The sequence below is a fragment of the Aulonocara sp. 'chitande type north' Nkhata Bay genome, linkage group LG22 (genome assembly GCF_057382095.1).
Source record: "Aulonocara sp. 'chitande type north' Nkhata Bay isolate Kocher_YH1m ecotype deep benthic linkage group LG22, A_spYH_male_GT1.1, whole genome shotgun sequence".
Lineage (NCBI taxonomy): Eukaryota > Metazoa > Chordata > Actinopteri > Cichliformes > Cichlidae > Aulonocara > Aulonocara sp. 'chitande type north' Nkhata Bay.
In genome coordinates, this window is record NC_141364.1 from 38,012,609 (window position 1) to 38,029,293 (window position 16,685).

The window sequence follows — 16,685 nt, forward strand, 5'->3', positions numbered from 1 at the left end:
AACGGAGGCAGCGGATGCAAACAGTAGTAAAACTGTTGAACCTTTAATCTGTTGTGGATCTGTGACTTGTGCCACAGGCAGAGCATTGACTTGGCTCTATCCATGGATGTGCTGCAGCAGTCTTTTTAACCCCCACCCTCAAAAACATATTATTGTCTTTGCTAGTGATGCTTGAATTGGACTACCTTGCTAAGAAGTAAAAAAGGTTTTTGTGCCTGCTCTGACACACTAACTCAGGAATGATGTCACTCCCGAGTCACCCGAGTAACAATCAGACAACATCTTACTCATACTATGTTTAAAAAAAATGGAGGATTATTTGTGATATGAAACTGAAACTTCTTTGGCTAACAACTTGTCAATGAGGGGGCTTCAGTCAGAAAAAGAGAAAAAAGAAAAAAACGCACTTTTTGAGGTTCCAAAAGGAAAGCAAGGTAGCTACATCAATCTTTTATGCTGTCTATTGGACTAATTTAATTTTTTAAGCCAGCCTCAAGTGGCTTTCCAAGGAACTGCAGTTATTTACACTTCCATGTTAGCTTCATTTAAATAAAAAAGAGGAAAAAAACTTCACTTATAGAATATGAACAAACAATACATGTCAATGAAATTTGGGCAAAACATTTGTATTGTTGTTAGCTAAAGCTAACTAAAGGTTATCAATGAATGCGAAGTTGACATTTTAAAAATCTCAGCTAGGTCAGCATGAACTTCAATAAGTTTGCTGTTAACCAGTGCTCATTTTGTTGACCAATATTTTTAAGTCACAGTTTTCATCAACAACCTTTTTTTCTGATAAAAGCAATTTTATAACTAACTAAAAACTAAGGTACAAGGCCAAAAACTATGATTTAAAGATGTTGAAACTTGCAACAGCGATTAAAAATTAAATGAAGATATTCTGGAGAAATGAGATCCAATGAAGTTGTGTAGAAAAGTGGGACTAGTTTGTAAGTGATCCAGTCAGAAGGGGATGACGGGATCACTTTTTTGCAAAACGGTACAACCAGCTCCCTGTTTTGTAACCCACGTGGCACAACTCTCACCAGCAAAACCACATAAATCAGCTTTAGATTTAATCTTCTTTAATTTTATGGTAATGAAAAGAATTTAAACACCTAAATTATTACAAAAATGAAATGACATTTCAGTCAGAAGAATGACTGAAGATGAAGACTTCTTTTAATGGTTAAAGTATCAAATCAGACCAAAAGTTTTTTCAAATAAATGCTTTTGGGGAGGATATCGTGTGTAAACTTAACACTGAGTGAAATCCCAGTCAAAAATGTTAAAACTAGAAATGCAGCTAAAGTTTTGAGCATGAATCTTTTCCTCGTGACATTTCTCTTGTATCCCTTTTTTAACAGCCTGTTTTTTTCACGTTTCTCTTTTAACTACTCCAGCTATGTCGTGTCTCCTCTTACCTCCTTCCCCAACTTATTCCACCATTCTCCATATTCCCTCCTCCGTCTTCTCCCTCCCTCTGTCCCTCCACTTGTCTCACCTCTCCTATGTCTGCTGTCGACACAGTCGAACGACTCAACAGCCAGTCTGACACGCAGGCCTGCTCCCTGGGCCATATAATGTGATTAAGACTCAGTGTGTTGCTGCACAGGTCGGGGAATGTTAGACTCTCTGTTTACCTGTCTGTCTCACAGCACCGGGAGTTTTTTGGGCTCTTTGTGTCTCGAGGGATAGTTGACACAGAGACATGTGCGAAGGGCTTTTTTTGTGACCTTGGAAAGTAAGCTGCAAATGTTTTGCCCGAATTTCATCAACATGTATTGTTTGTTCGGATTCTGTTTCTTTTCTTCTTCCCTTCACAATCAGACCCTTTTTTCACAATCACTTTTATTTTTAAAATTTCAGGTGGAATGTCTGCACAGGAAGTATTGACAACTTTAAATTACTCCTCTCTGCACCTCTTGTCTGACACCTATTTCCTTTCAACACTATGTCTCTGGTGCGCAATCAAACACACACACGCAGCCATAGATATACACACACTTCTAAGTCGCTTGTGTCTTGTCACACACACTTTGGTTTTCCGGGGCTATCAAAGTGCTGAGTGCAAACTCTCTCCTCCAAAAACTGTCACATGTCGCCAGAGGTGTCTCGCTCCCTGCGGTAACCCTCTGAGCTCCTGGCACAAGAACAAGTCATTATTTCCATGGTAAAGGTCAGACGCTCTGTCACCTGACTCTAAAGTGGAGCTGAGTGGAGTCGCCCCGAGACAATGACCAAAGGTCAGTTTTCTGTTTTGACTCTCATACAGTAGGTGTAGATTTGAGGAGGACAGGCTGCTCCCAGATCTGCCTCTGAGCCCCTTTTGGTCACACTGGCTTCCAGACATGGAGGCTCAGATAATTGGCTGCAGGGAGCTCCTTAATGAGCCGCGGGGTCTGTAATGTGACACATCTTCAAGGAGAAATATTTTAATAGGGCAATTACAGCGATGAGGAGGATGTTTTGTGTGGAGTGAGTGATTGTTGTGGAAGGACGCCGTGCTAAGGAATTTTGTGGCATTTAACTCCATTATCTACTGTGAGGCTCGGTGGTGGGGACATTTTCACTGTGATTACAGTCTCATTTGAGCTTATCTTTGTCTGCATGGTCTGACCCGACACTGTAGGTCATAATATGCTTAAGGGTTTTATTTCCAATTACGATCTAATATTATGGAGAAGGAAAATAGGTAAGTGGATGTAGCGTTCAATCCCGCGCTGATTTGACAGTTGGAAACGGCACCCATGAATGAGCCAGTCTGCAAATTGGTTAAATCCACCTTTGCAATCTGGAGTTCCTTGATATATATATATATGTATGATGCTGAAGAATATTACATTATGCTGGAGCAGCACATTTAAAGGCGCTGAATAATGAAGCAGTGCAGTCAAACCCAGGACTAAAACACTGTGCGATTCACACGCTCAGTTTCATCTGAAGATTTTGCCCCCGGCAATGCCTCCAACCCATCCAAGCACCGCCTCTGAACCACTCAGACTTACCAACCGCAAGACCAACCAGTCAGCTCTCTGACACTGACCCGGCTCGCCTGCCTCATTTTAACAGTGCACCTCTCTCCCCTTCAATCATCCACTGTGGTCTTGACTATAGATGAGGTTAACTACAGCGTAAGCCTCACTTCCAGGAGTCACCAGGGCCAATTATATCAGCCTGACAACTCTTCCCAACCTGAGCTCCGTGGTGTGGAAAATGCAGTTCCACTGCCTGCATCACTGGGGACAGAACAGGGTAGTGCTGTCTGGAGCCCGAGCCAAGCGCAGGCCAATTTGGCATGCAGAGGTCTATGGAGAATAAGCCTGATGAAATATATATATGATCTTCTTCAAACATGTATTGTTCCACGCTGCTGTGTCCTATCAGACTGCCCCTCCACCCCCACCCAACAGTATCCTGGCAGAGCAAGACCTTCCAGCTTGGATCGTCGGGAGCCGACGGAGGAATGTTAAGGTCCTTTCAGCGCTCTTCATTGTAAACAACTGACAAAAGTCCTCTATCTATCATCTCTTTCATGTACTAAAGAAATAATCATAACTTTAAAGCAGATAACACTTTGGTGCACTACTTGTATTTTCATTGATTTTAATTACAAGTTTGCATCACCTTTCAATGCATTATATTAGAAAAAAATGAACTTTGCTGTGTCCAAAGAAGAAAATGTAAAACTTGTCTTATTTCCTGAAAGAAAGCCCTTCAGCCTGTCTCCAGCCTCAGAATAAACACATATGCAGGACTCTGCTGACCTCTGGCTGTCACAGGGTGGAACTGCATCCTATTAACCAAACGTACAGCAGCATCGGGGAATCTACAGTAAGAGCAGCAACTTATTCAGAGCTTCGCCTTCAAATCTACAAGAGCAATAATTAGAAACTGCCTGTACACATTTGACTGTCTACAAAACTTTGTGTAGTGCAGTCTTTGTCTTTATTCCAGGATGCTTAATTACAAAGAATGAACTCTCAGACAAGATATAATTTATTGAGCAATATGGCGATTTACACAGAGAAGCAAAGAGGAAATGTTTCAGTGATGATGCTTCTGCTTGAACTGCAGTCCACAGTAGCCGCACGTTCCCACTTTTGTGTCTTTATCCTGAAGACAAAAAACAAGAGCGTTTACAGTTTGGGAACATTACATCAAATAATCTTAGATTAAAACAACACTAAATAAAAATTTACAGATTATATGTGCAGAGTCAGGCTATAATCTCTCCTACTGTTCTACTCCAACCTACTGTTTGCCTAATGAAATCATAGAATTCGCTGAGTTTATCCATTTTAACAATGATGCCACACTGTTGGTAAAAGGTGGGGACATTATAAATCATTTGTATATTCTGCAAAGCAAAAAAAAAAAAAAAAAAAAAAAAAAGGATCTTCATATTTTTCAAACCCTATTTAATATTTAACACACTACTGTACACATTCGGGAAGTGAAGAGAGCAGCTGTTCTAGTTTTGAAATCCTTGCTTGAAACAAGATTTCAGCTAAAGAGCCCTACTTTGTTTTTTTTTTTCGTTCAATCCATGCGGCATGTTAGTGGGGTTAGGTTAACTGGTGATTTTAAATTGGCCATAGGTGTGTGTGTGAGCACTAATGGTTGTCAGCCTCTTTGTGTGACCCCTGCAACAGACTGGTAACCTGTTCAGGGCGTACCCGCCGCTCTACTTGTAGCAGCTGGGATAGGATTCAGCCCCCCCAACCAGGAAATGGGTAAGTGGAAGAAAGACTCAGAAAGCCATGCTGCTAGAATACATGTACACTTTGTCCTGCTTACAAGTCTGGATAGCATCAGTAGCTTATTTTTGTTTCCAGAGACGGAGCCATCTTTACTATTAGTTTATGGCCTCGTCCTGTGCCTACAGAAATGGCCAATCAGGTAAAAGCCATTGTGAGATAATGGTTTCTGGTTCTTACGCAACTTTCAAGTCTTTTGTTTGGCCTGTTTCAACTTTGTTGAAGAGAGAGAGAGAGAGAGAGAGAGAGAGAGAGAGAGAGAGAGAGAGAGAGAGAGAGAGAGAGAGAGAAAGAAAGAAAGAAAGAAAGAAAGAAAGAAAGAAAGAAAGAAAGAAAGAAAGAAAGAAAGAAAGAACGAACGAACGAACATGAAAAATGAAATTGATCAATTTTATTTTCAGATAAAATCATATTTTTCCCAGGTTTGTATACCATCATGAATCAAATATTAAACCAAATATTAAACTGAATTTCATTTACATTTTATACAGCGTCCCAACATTTTGGGAAACGGGGTTTGACAGTCTTTTGGAGTCATCACTCAACCTCAGTGCTAAATAAACTTCATCGTTCCATCTGTCTATTTTCTTTTTCTTATCTAGTTCATGGTTTTGGTTGGCCTGGAGGCTGTCTTAGCTGTCCGAGGGTGAGAGGCATCAGGCAAACTCTACACAGAAAGGAGGATTCAGAGCTAGGAGCTTCTTGCTGTGAGGCGATGGTGCTAACCATCATGCTGCCAGCTTCATCAGTGCAACAGCACCTTTGTGTTTTCTGAGATCCCTCACTGCACAAAGCTGCTAGGTTTAGGAGATTCATGCCTATCCCAGCAATATGAATACCAAGCACTTGAAATAGTTTTATCTTAATGGTGTCTGCAGGGTCTTACCAAGTTGATGTAGACTTTGGGGTGTCCCAGCGCTCCTCCGCCCCCATCGCAAGATACCACTCTGACTTCGATGTCAGACACTGGCTCCTCTGCCACCAGGTTGATGGCAAAGTTCTTATTCACCTTTAAACAACAATACAAAGCAATTGTGTAAGTACTTTCCAAAACTCGGCGAGGAAGTCGCTAGGTGTGGTATGGGGACTCTGCACTGATGTGCATGTTTTCGTTGTTTTTTTTTAAAGTATTTTCCAAGTGCTACTTAAAACAGCTTTTCCAAACATCGTAGTTTTAGTTTGGATGCTTACATTAATTTACTTTGCACACAGAAACAATTATTTCGCAAAAAACAAAAACTGGCATTGACCTCTGTCTTCAGTGGGATTCAAATCAGGGCTTTGTGCAGGCCAGTCAATAACGTTCACTTTGGTATTTTGGGGGCAGTTCTTCACCAGGAGCAACATATGTTCTGACTCGTTGTCATGTTTGAAGACAAAGCGATGACCCACATCTGACCTAAGGACGTGCTTCCAGTAAGCATTAATCTTTCTCCAGGTTGTCTTTAGCATACTTCAGTCTGGTTTAAAGTTGTATCTTCTGAAAAACTGAAGTTTTTCTTGGTCTGCAACCTCACAGTCTATTCAGGATTCCAGTGCTTGTCTTCTTTGAGACTACAATTCTCAATTCTTGATTTGTTATTCACAGTTTTGGTCTTGGATCTGAAAGACCTAGGCCCTAAACCCAGTTAGCAAGGGTTACACTAAGCTTAGCCAAATGAATAAATTGTTAAGTGCTTATTTCTTACCTCTTTCTGTTTGCCAACAAATCTGGCTTTCCTGTAATCATGCTCATCATACACCTAGGAGAAAAACACAAGTTACACGCAGCAGTTTACAGGCATCCTGTTATTTTGTTTATCTGTGATTTAACATTGTGGTCCTAATATGAGAACTGTTTTAAGAGCGGAACTAAATGAAACTTTTAGATTTATTGCATTATATTGCATATTGTGTATGCAATATAATCAGTGACCAGCATTCAAACATCAAACATCTTATAAGCAGAGTAATTTGGAGCTGCAGGCGTCAGTAACACTATGCTAAGGTTAGCTAACGTTGCTCCATGGGGTAAAATAACAGTAACAGAGAGGTAGTTTTCAGCTCACCTGTCCGGTGTGAGTGATGGGCTCGCCGGTAGTGGAAACATCTACACTATAACGGTGAGCAGGTACTGCAGAAAGCTTCAAAGGCGAAACGAGCAGCTTAACATTTTTACTGAAGGACAGAACTCTGCCCACTGTGGCCGCCATGTTTACAACAATCTGCTTTCCCAGACTGCCTCGCAAAGGACGCTAATACCGAGGTTAATTTCGCCCCGAGTCTGGCTTTTCAGGCTCAAACAAACTTTACCGGCGGCAAGCCTCAGCAAGGTGCCTTTCTTTATTTTGACATATATTATAAAATGTAAAATAGTTCAAATTTAAAAAAGACGGAATCCGAGACTGTTAGTATGGAGAAAGGGAAGTGTTCTCCCACAAAACTAGCGAGAGGAAACTGCCTGAAAGGCAAAAATAAGGGCCTCACTATCCTCCTATACACCGGAAGCTGTTGTATGTACTTGAAGCAAGAAAGCAGTGTGGTTCTTGTTGTGGCGATTAACACGTACTTACAGGGGCATAAATGAACTCATGAATTCAACTTTCTAGTGATTTCTGAAAGGTTTGTTTGTGTTGTTTGACTTTGTAATGTTTTCTGCGCAAGCATTCACAGTGTGAATGCTTATTCGGTCTAGTGCTAGCAGGTCAGCTCTGACATGCTCGTCTCCTTGGCCGTTACATAGTTCTGCTGTGTGGACACCGGGTGGTAATTTTTACATGTACAGAGTTTTTTTGTACAAGGAAGGTAGTAGCCTATAAATATATCATTTTTTAAAGGCCCATGGAAGATTTTATTAAATTGGTGTGTAGCTGGTTAATGTGTTACGTACTAGGCCTCATGAGTAGTGCTTATTCTGCAATATGTTGCTGACTGTATTTTAAAAAACATGCTAATATGATTACCTTTGTTAGCCCAGGCTAGTTTGTTCATCTCAAATAGTATTAGAACGTTATTTAAGGCGGTGTATTGTGCTTTTTGTTATTTCCTCTCATTTGTGTCATGTTGCAATGGGTGATGCTTGTGTTATAAAGGCCGAGGTTTCAAGTAAAGAAGTCGGCATATGTGCAAGAATTTACTCTGACCAAAAAACTCAAATTTGATACTTTTTTTTTCTACTCTAAACATTGTATGATGTCAGTTAGGACAGGTATTCCAAATGTGGTCATGTCAGGCACGCAGCTCCACCTCATGTTAAAACTTTAGGTTTGTGAGGGGCAGCCAATTAGATGAGTGCGGGCTCAAAGGGAGGGGCGAGGGAGCCAAAACAGGATGTTTTAGACAGATGAGAAACTAAGGACCCCAGGATAGGTCCGTATGAATGAATGAATGTTTTGTGATTTTGTGTGACCGTTTGATTCCCAATGAAATGTCACCTTCCCAGACTAAGATGACCTCTCTGGATGCCCTGTTTCACCTGACCAAAAGATTTTGTTGCACTTATTTTAAACAGATGGTGAATCCACCCAATTAAGAACGTGGAGTTTCAGTAACTGTCACATTTTCAATAGTTTTTGCTTGAGGAATGGCTAATACGTGCCTAGTGAAAAAATTAAGTAATCTTTTCAGCTCTGCATCACAACGTGAGGAACTAAAAAATATCCTTTTTTGGAATTCTCTTTGCAGCTTTTCCGCCATGGCCCCCCTTCTGCTAAAGCATCTGGCTACCTCCTTAGCTAGGCAAGTGGCCCAGATGAGCCACTGGCGTCTGACCTTGTCCTCACCGGCAGCCTTTGTTCACAGATCTCTCTTTATGCTCACCGGCGGTTCTCGTGCATTTCTCCCATCATCGGCCAGCATCAGCTCCATCCAGCGCCCTTCTTCTGGCTTCCCGGCTCGTCGTGAAACCTCTCTGTTGGGACAGTGTTGGCATGTTCCCTGCGTTCAGCCCTCTGCAGGAATGAAAACCAAAACTGCCCTGAAGAGGCGCTGCAAGGACTGCTTCTTTGTTATAAGGAGGGGACGTTTGTTTGTGTTCTGCAAGACAAATCCAAGACACAAGCAGAGGCAGGGCTGAAGTGTTGTACGAGCGTGGGGGTGACTGCACCCAAGGCGTGGATATTTACGAAAACTGTGCTGAAGTAATAAATTGTTTGGGTGAAAAATACGTTGAAGTCTTCTCACCTCTCTACAGTTCCTCTCCTAACAACAAAAAAGACACATTTTTTACGCATACTGAGCAATACTCGTGAGCCGCCCTGTGTTTCTGCATGTTTTGATTCTAAAGCCAGGTGGGTTTTTTGGGGGGGTTGTTTTTTTTTGTTTGGGTTTTTTTTGTCATTTACAAAGAAAATGTGATCTTGAGCGATCGTTATCAGACTTTCTGAAGGTCTTTCAAAAGTTTTTCTTTAGACAGTGGCCTTGTTTTTCACTTATTTTCAGTCCAGTTCTTGTACCTGACCATTTTCAGGTGAATTATTATTTTATTTGTTTAAACACTTAACACCGACCTATCAATCATTCAACCATTAAAAATGCACAAGTGTTGCTTCTATAGCAGACAACTTAGCAAATAAACTGTAAACTGTGTCTTTAGGCACTTTGTTACTAGCAGCCTGTCTCAAAAGACATAATTACTTCTCACTTCTTTAGGGTAAGTGACTCAACTAAAGAAATGAGAAGTAATTATGTCTCAACTTGACTCAACTCATCTTGAGTCTATTAAAAAATGCCAACGATAACAAAGTTTTACAGGAGCAGAAAAGTATTTTTGCATCAACAAGGTCTGAAGCAGCGTGGGATCATCCTGATGGATGAACAGAACGAAACGTAGCCAACATCCAGAGCTTTAAACGTCCTTCAAGAACCCTGGAGAAATATTCCTAATGACTAAATAAAGGCATGACAAGAAAGCTGACCTAAAAGAGTTCAGGCTGTGTTGAAGAATAAACGTGGTCATGCCAAGTATTGATTTTAAAGCTTGTGAGAATTGAACAATGATATTGCCTTATATACTGTATTTACATTTATTTTTGAACCTATTTCCCATTTTTTTTCAAAGAAAATATAAATCAATGAGGGTTTGCTCAAGACATTTGCGCAGTACTATGGATAGATACATACATACTCAATGGCCACTTTATTAGGTAGAGTGATTCAGCTGTATGGTCAGAAAATCAGATAGCGGCAAGTAGTGATGTAGAGATTGTCAAGATGACCTGGTTGTTGGTCCCAGGCGGGTATTTCAGAAACTGCGGTCCACTAGCAATTTCCCTTACTAGGGTTCACAGAGAATGAAAAAAGACAAAATATCCAGTGAGCAGCAGGGTGAAAATGTTTTGCTGATGCCAGAGGTCAACAGAGAGGGTCAGACCTCTAATAGTAGGATAAAACACCCGTACAGGAGAGCATTTTTAAATACACAGTAAAGTCTGACCTTGAGCTAGATGGGCTACAGCAGCAGAAGCCCACATCAAGTGCCATTCCTCATCTAAGAACAGAAAACTGAGACTACAGTTCACATAGAATCATGAAAATGAGACAACAGAAGATTGTGTTGAAATGTTGCCAAGTCTGGTTAGTCTCCATTTCTTCTGCAACATTTGGATAGTGGGGTCAGAATTCAACATAAACAAAATAAAACTATGGCTCCACCCTGGTTCTGGCTGGCAGTGACGGTGTAAAGAGATGTTTTCTTGGACTCTTAAGTATAAATACCACAACCCACCTAGTGCAGTGCATTATGTAAAAATCATTAAAAATACAAACAAAAAGAAAAAAAAAACGGGAAGATCTGTGTACTAGGTTTTTCTATGCTCTTTAAAATCAGGACCCAAATGAACTGACCAAAACTTCCACCACCGTCTTCTTTTAAAAAATATCTAAAACAAAAACACAAAATGAACACTGCACAGCATACACTTACTGATAACATGGTTTATTTTTATGAATACAATTTAAAATCATCATTTATTTTTTAAATGCAATAGAATTAACCAGTTAACACCTACAGGGGCATTGAAAACCCATTTATGGTTACACTTACTGACATTTAGCACCCCCCAAAAGACAAATACAAATGTTTCAAAGGACTAAAATCCGTTACACACATCCCAGCCTTTACACATAAAATATAAAACAGTGCATCCGACAAACTGCAAGTGTTCAAAATCTCTGCCAAACAATGCTGGTTATTCAGCTGCGAGGGCTGTCCAGAGGTCGGAGCGCTGTGTGTGAGCAAGATGTAGATATTTCATGTATTTGTTTGGACAAATATGCAATATTTAAGGCACTTTTTTTTTTTTTTATGGCGGCCAATAACAGGAAGAAGATGGAGACTTTGATTTTCAATCAAAACTGTTTGTCTTGTTTTTAAATGGAAAAGTGTTTTTTTTTTTAAATCTGTCATTATGCAAATGTTCATGCCTTTTTTTCAAGCATTTTGATCAATCCTGTTAGATTATGACCAATCTACTGCAATGTCGCTCCTCTTATGACCTTTATGGTTGCTTCCAGCAGCATAACACACCATGTTACAAAGCTCAAATCATGTCAAACTGGTTTCTAGAACAGTGAGTTCAATGTACTCAAACAGCTTCGACAGTCACCAGATCTCAACCAACAGAGCACCTTTGGTGGAACTGAAGTTTCTAACAACATCAGGCTGAGTTCCATCATTCTTCCACAAGAGGGAGCCAAAGTGTGCATCATGGACGGTCGCTTTTCAAACTCCCTGTCACTTTTAAAACCAGTCACATTCAAAACTTTGGGCAAATTCTCAGCCACTGTATGTTTACTAAAGGTCAGAAAAAGGGCCATGAAACGCTCTGACTGACTGCAATACTCAGTCCCAAGTGCCGAAGAAACCAAACTGGTTGAAAGATGTTTGGCAACAAACACTGAGTGTACGCTGGCTTTGCTCGAATAAACTAAAGGTTAATATTTGCTGATGGAGGATCAGGGATTCGGAAAACGTGTGTACATGCACATATATTATTTGAACACTTCTAATTTCGCAAAAGCACGGCAGGAAGATTTGATCCAGTGTTTGGGACCGTCCAATTGCTTTCCACTGAAGCATTTGGTCAAAGAAACACAGATTAAATGTTTCCTTTGTTTCTGTGTGAGCTGTGGAAGGTTGTCAAATAGGTAAGTCTGAGTTCACCTGGCAGACTCAGCTAGTGATTTCTGTGGGTCAATAAACGAGTCTTAATGCAAAGCGTCAGCCACAGGATACAATGTAAATCAGCCATCTGTGGCTTTGAAGATCAACAGAGTCTGTTTACACGGGCATTTACTGGCATGTAGAAAATAAATGACAGCAGAAATGGATGGGTGGATCAAATAGAGACAGAGGAAACAGGACTTCAAACGCCTACTGGACTTCATTGAAGGCAAATCACCCGAAGCATCTCAGAGGCGCCTTCCACAGCTAGTGAGACCGTGCGGTGTGCGAGCATCAGCAAGTGACGGTTTCAAACGTCCCCACAGCAGGTTCAGGTTCTTAGAAAAGGATGATCTTGGATTTCTTTCGCTACTGTGATTATGATTATCAATTTGATTTTGATAACTGACCAAATAAATTAATATGCTACAATCACTTGCACATCACTTCATCTAGATCATACTACTCATTTCTTAGTTCTTTATTGAAGTAACAGCCGCTCGATTGCTGTAATCAGGCGAACATGTTGGTGGGCCTCAAAGAAGCAGTGGCTTTGATTCTTAATACTCCTCTAATCAAAATCATGTTGGTGTATTAGTTTTAGTAGAGGTAACGTGCAATATCTCTCGTTATATTGGTAAGGAGCCTTATGAAAGTGTTATATATGAAATAAAGAAATTACATGTTTTTGCAAGTATATTTATGACTCTTTGTGTTTGTTTCTACGATATAATCAATTCAGTCCTTTAAGTTAAATATCTTTATAGAACTATTTCGTCATATTTGTTGCAATTTATGCTGTCCTCTTAACGAGATCTCACGTTTTTTTTTAAATGTGAGACTGGTTTAAAGAAAAATACTGTTTTCATTCACGTGAGATATGCTTGGCAGATTATAGGCCTATTTACAACAGTTTAAATATTTATATATTATTTTTGCAATCACCGGAGGTTTTTTGGCCCAACTCAGAGTCTTCTGTTATAGATGACCGATTATAAGAAGGCAGATGTGTCAAATTTGATTGCCCTGCACTGTCGTTGCTTTCAAAGTAAAAGCTTCAACACGATGGTTTAAATAACAAGCTCGATGTGAGCTTCCAGCTTAAAAGACTAAAAAAAAAAGCAATGATTTTTTTTTCATGTGCGGTAAATAGCATGGTGTTCACCTCAGTTCGGTTTTATGATTTTTTTTGTTCACTTTAGCGTCATTACAATGAGGAGGAATTGCGTTCGTTTTATTTTGAAACCCACAACGGGAACACAAACACAGTCGCTTCTTCCGGTTTCATCTAGCTGGCTTGATCTGAAGCATGAGGTGAGCGGCACACCTCTCCACCCAGTCAGCATCATCGGTGTCCGTGACAGACTGAGGGGGAAGACTTCTCCAGCAGAATAAAATCAGCGAAAGAGTAACAGGACACACTGAGGCACCATTTTTCTTTTATTATTTGCGGGTTAGGTCGTTCACCATGAAGCCTTCAAACAGTCGCCCTTCAGGAGGGGGTAAAAACCCCTTCGTGCACGAGCTCAAATTGACCATGACAGAAAAAATAAAGGTAAGACAGTAAAGATAATAACAAGTTATAAACTGTGTTTGTCTAAGATGATGTTAGATAGACATATTCCTCCGTCCTCCGACCACAATGTGCTGCTTGTTTAGTGACTTTCCTACTTTCCTAAACTTTACCGACGCTTTAATGACGCTGTTTTTTCATGACTCTTATTCGTTAATGTTGACTGGAATAAAAACGGACGAGGAAAACACAGAACACGGATAGGGTTTCAATAACCGACAGCAGTGTTATAATGCTGTGTGGCTGTCTAGGAAAAAAGTTGTTTCCTGGTTCAGGTCCGACACTCAGCTGAAATGACGACAAACAGGTTAAAAGGACAAAAACCGTGCGGTGACAAATCTAGTTTCTGTGCCCCTTTTTAAAAAGCAAAAGTTGTGTCATACCGGATTTAAAAACATGCTGTGAATTCATTCAGTGTTGAGGAAAATCATGCAAGAGTAAGAGCTCCTTTTTTGTCTTTTTTTAAAAAAAAAACGTTTGAATGAACTCTATTTTCTCAGAGATAAACAGCAGCACCTGTTCAGTCTTACCCACACAGCAGCACCTGCCATGCAGACCCATTTCCTGCATTGTTGGTGTTATCTGAAGCTTTGTGGGTTCATTGTGGAGTCAGCCACTTTCCTCACATTTTCCTGGATGGGTGTGTAAAGCCAGTCTTGAATCTTAATTGACCGTCTTTTGCATATCAGACATTTGCATTGTTTGTTTATTTAATGTTTTGTTTAATGACAGGCCTATTGTGGATGGGAAGACCTTGCAAGACCGAAACCCTGTGCACTATCATATTGACCTGATTAGCTGGCACAGTGACACATGCTAATCAGCCCAACATACACTTCACTTCTGTTAGGCCACAGTTCTGCATTTCCAGCTGCTTCCTTTCACTGAGTGCACACACAGTTGGGCTGTGTTTACGCTTGAGTTTTAGCCGACGGCTAAACAAGCTGACAGCTAAACAAGTTTAATGTGTACTCAGATAGTCCTCATTAGGCTGCCGGAGTGGTGAAAGCCTGCACAGCAGTAAGAAAAGCAAAGATGGGAAAAGTACAGTTTAAATAAGGCATGTGCTCTAAAGCATGGAAATGTAGAAAAGACAGGACAGCTGTGGCTTCATTCCTGCATCAGTTGGCTCGCTGCTGGAGGAGAGCAGTATGGCTGAAATGATTCCTCATTAATCAAGCGGTTCAGCAGATTTTCTGACTTAAGTGATTTAGGGTCTGCTGACAGCATGCCATTGTCCTAAACACAAGTTACTGATCAACTGAAAATCATCTTATCTAGTTAAAGGTTTATGTGAAAACATGAAGAGAGCCCTGATCGACCCCCTCAGGTTACCTCTCCCATAGCTCCAGGGCCCAGAGGTGTCTGCTTTCATGCTCAACGAAACATACAACGGTCTGAAAATTGGTTCACTGCTGCCTAACCATTAACAAATCCACCGAGATAAGATGACTGAAAAAAAAAAAGGCCCGTGAGTGTTTATTATCAACCACTTGACATTGGCTTGCTGAAAGCTTTTAACTCCACCGGCCCCTCTTATTAGTGCCTGAGTGTGTCAGTTTTTCAGTCGGCTTGTGCTTTAAGTTGGAAGCGTGTCTGTGCCATATGACCGCAGCAGGTCATCGAAGGTAAACTTGACCATGTGTGTGTCTGTGTCTGGTTCACACCTCCTGCTGCTCTGCTTCCAGAGGGACGCTTTTCCACTTGCAGAACCTGTGAAGGGTTTATACGCTCGTGTAAACAAATACACGTTTTGCCTGAAGGAAAACGAGGAAAGCGACAAAACGCAACTTCCTCAGTGCTTTTGTTTCTAGAGATATGGCTGCATGGTTGCTTAATGCTTATGAATCTGTTTGCTATAGGCAGTAGATTGGTGCTGCTCTTCCTGGAATGTCTTTTCTAACTTCCCAGCAAACATGATCACAGCACCGTAAACCAACCAGGTCAGCAAATGAAGCTCATTCCAGCTGAGTCACGCATTACTGAATGGCCAACAGCTGCCAGCTCTCAAGCTCACAAACAAAATGCCTGTGACATTAAACAGAGCTGTGATGTCCGGCGAATGGATGGGGATTAATACCAGACACGGCTTTAACAGTGCGTGTGTGTATAAAGTTGTGTTTCTTTTGGCTTTGATCTGCTACTGCCTGGCTTCAGTTCCTGCTGCACAGGCAGCCGAAATATGACAAATGGTAGGACAGGTTAAGTGCTTCCTGGGTACGCATTCACTGCCTCAATGAAAACAATTAGCCAAGAGCAATTACCTTCCTAACGGGTTAAAACTGTAGCGAGCCACAATACACAGGGGAGCAATGTATCTTGGGAAAATGGTTTGTCAGCGGAAGTGTTAAAATATTTTAGTGGATTTAGATCCGTTGTAATCGTCATCAAGTTTACCATTTATATGAGGATTATTTTTTCTGAAATAGGTGGTTTGTTGAACCTCTAAAAATTGAAACACCCATCATGATATCCCAGTATCAGTCACTCTTATGGCCTCAATCACACAGGCCCAGAGGCCGAGCCCTGAGACTGCATATTCCCCTCAAGTGGTGTCTTGGGGTTTCTGGCTATTGTGTGAAGTTGATCACAAAGAGGGTGCTAGACCAAAAACTTGCTTGTGATTGATTTAGGGACTATCAGATTGCTGCAGATGCCACTAGTCTGCAGATACTTGCTAACAACCACTAGTAGTGAAACTTTTAAAAGTGTGAGGTGCAGACAAAATGTGCACATCTGCAGCTCTGCATGTCAATTCGTGCAGCACAACCTGTAGAACATGGTCTCAAAATAATTTTTAATATTTCTTTGTACAAAGGGGAGCCAATAACTACAAATTCTGTGTTTTCACCTACAAATGACACGTTTTGCCACATGTCAAGCAGAAATAAATATTGTAGCTGTGCATCTATAGAGCCAGAGGTCGAGGGACTTTAGGTCAGAAATAATAAAACAGTTCAATCTTGATGGCAGTGGTCTCTACCGGGATGACATTTCCCCGATCTATAGGGCATAAGAGGTCACTGCAGGGCATAAGAGGTCACTGACTGGTTCAATGAATATGGAAATGACATGAATCATGTGCTATAGCCTTCACATTCACCAGATCTTAACCTAAGTGAACACCTATGGGAGAATACTGTTCCATCACATCGAGCTAACTTTCTGCTGCCTGGCCAGACCCCTGTGTGTTTTTTGTTTTTTTTTTTGT

The 16,685-nt window shown here is 40.8% G+C and overlaps 3 protein-coding genes across 6 annotated transcripts in view; 2 read left to right on the plus strand and 1 right to left on the minus strand.

The window, feature by feature from the left end:
- Nucleotides 1-3,981: 3,981 nt before the first annotated feature.
- ndufs6 (NADH:ubiquinone oxidoreductase subunit S6) lies at nt 3,982-6,986 on the minus strand. The gene is made up of 4 exons (XM_086280663.1): nt 6,809-6,986; nt 6,449-6,502; nt 5,647-5,769; nt 3,982-4,116 (listed from the first exon to the last, which is right to left on the minus strand). Exons 1-4 carry the CDS (start codon nt 6,950-6,952, stop codon nt 4,048-4,050), a joined length of 390 nt encoding a protein of 129 aa, XP_086136789.1. The 5' UTR covers nt 6,953-6,986; the 3' UTR covers nt 3,982-4,047.
- Nucleotides 6,849-11,682, plus strand: mrpl36 (mitochondrial ribosomal protein L36). Of its 2 annotated transcripts, none has more exons than XM_086280665.1 (2): nt 6,849-7,072; nt 8,424-11,682. In XM_086280665.1, exon 2 carries the CDS (start codon nt 8,434-8,436, stop codon nt 8,812-8,814), a length of 381 nt encoding a protein of 126 aa, XP_086136791.1. In that variant the 5' UTR covers nt 6,849-7,072; nt 8,424-8,433; the 3' UTR covers nt 8,815-11,682. The 2 variants fall into 2 exon arrangements, with proteins under 2 accessions (XP_086136791.1, XP_086136790.1); XM_086280664.1 differs by lacking the exon at nt 6,849-7,072 and adding an exon at nt 7,220-7,361 and having other exon boundaries at nt 8,424-11,678.
- Nucleotides 11,683-13,187: 1,505 nt separating this feature from the next.
- The window catches only part of lpcat1 (lysophosphatidylcholine acyltransferase 1), a 37,943-nt gene continuing 34,445 nt past the window's right edge, over nt 13,188-16,685 (plus strand). For all 3 annotated transcript variants that reach the window (XR_015126946.1, XR_015126945.1, XM_086280818.1), the window contains exon 1: nt 13,188-13,456. Coding sequence is in view for 1 of the 3 variants with exons in the window: in XM_086280818.1 (XP_086136944.1) it covers nt 13,370-13,456 (87 nt within the window). In the remaining 2 variants the exon portion in view is untranslated. The remainder of the gene's footprint in view (nt 13,457-16,685) is intronic.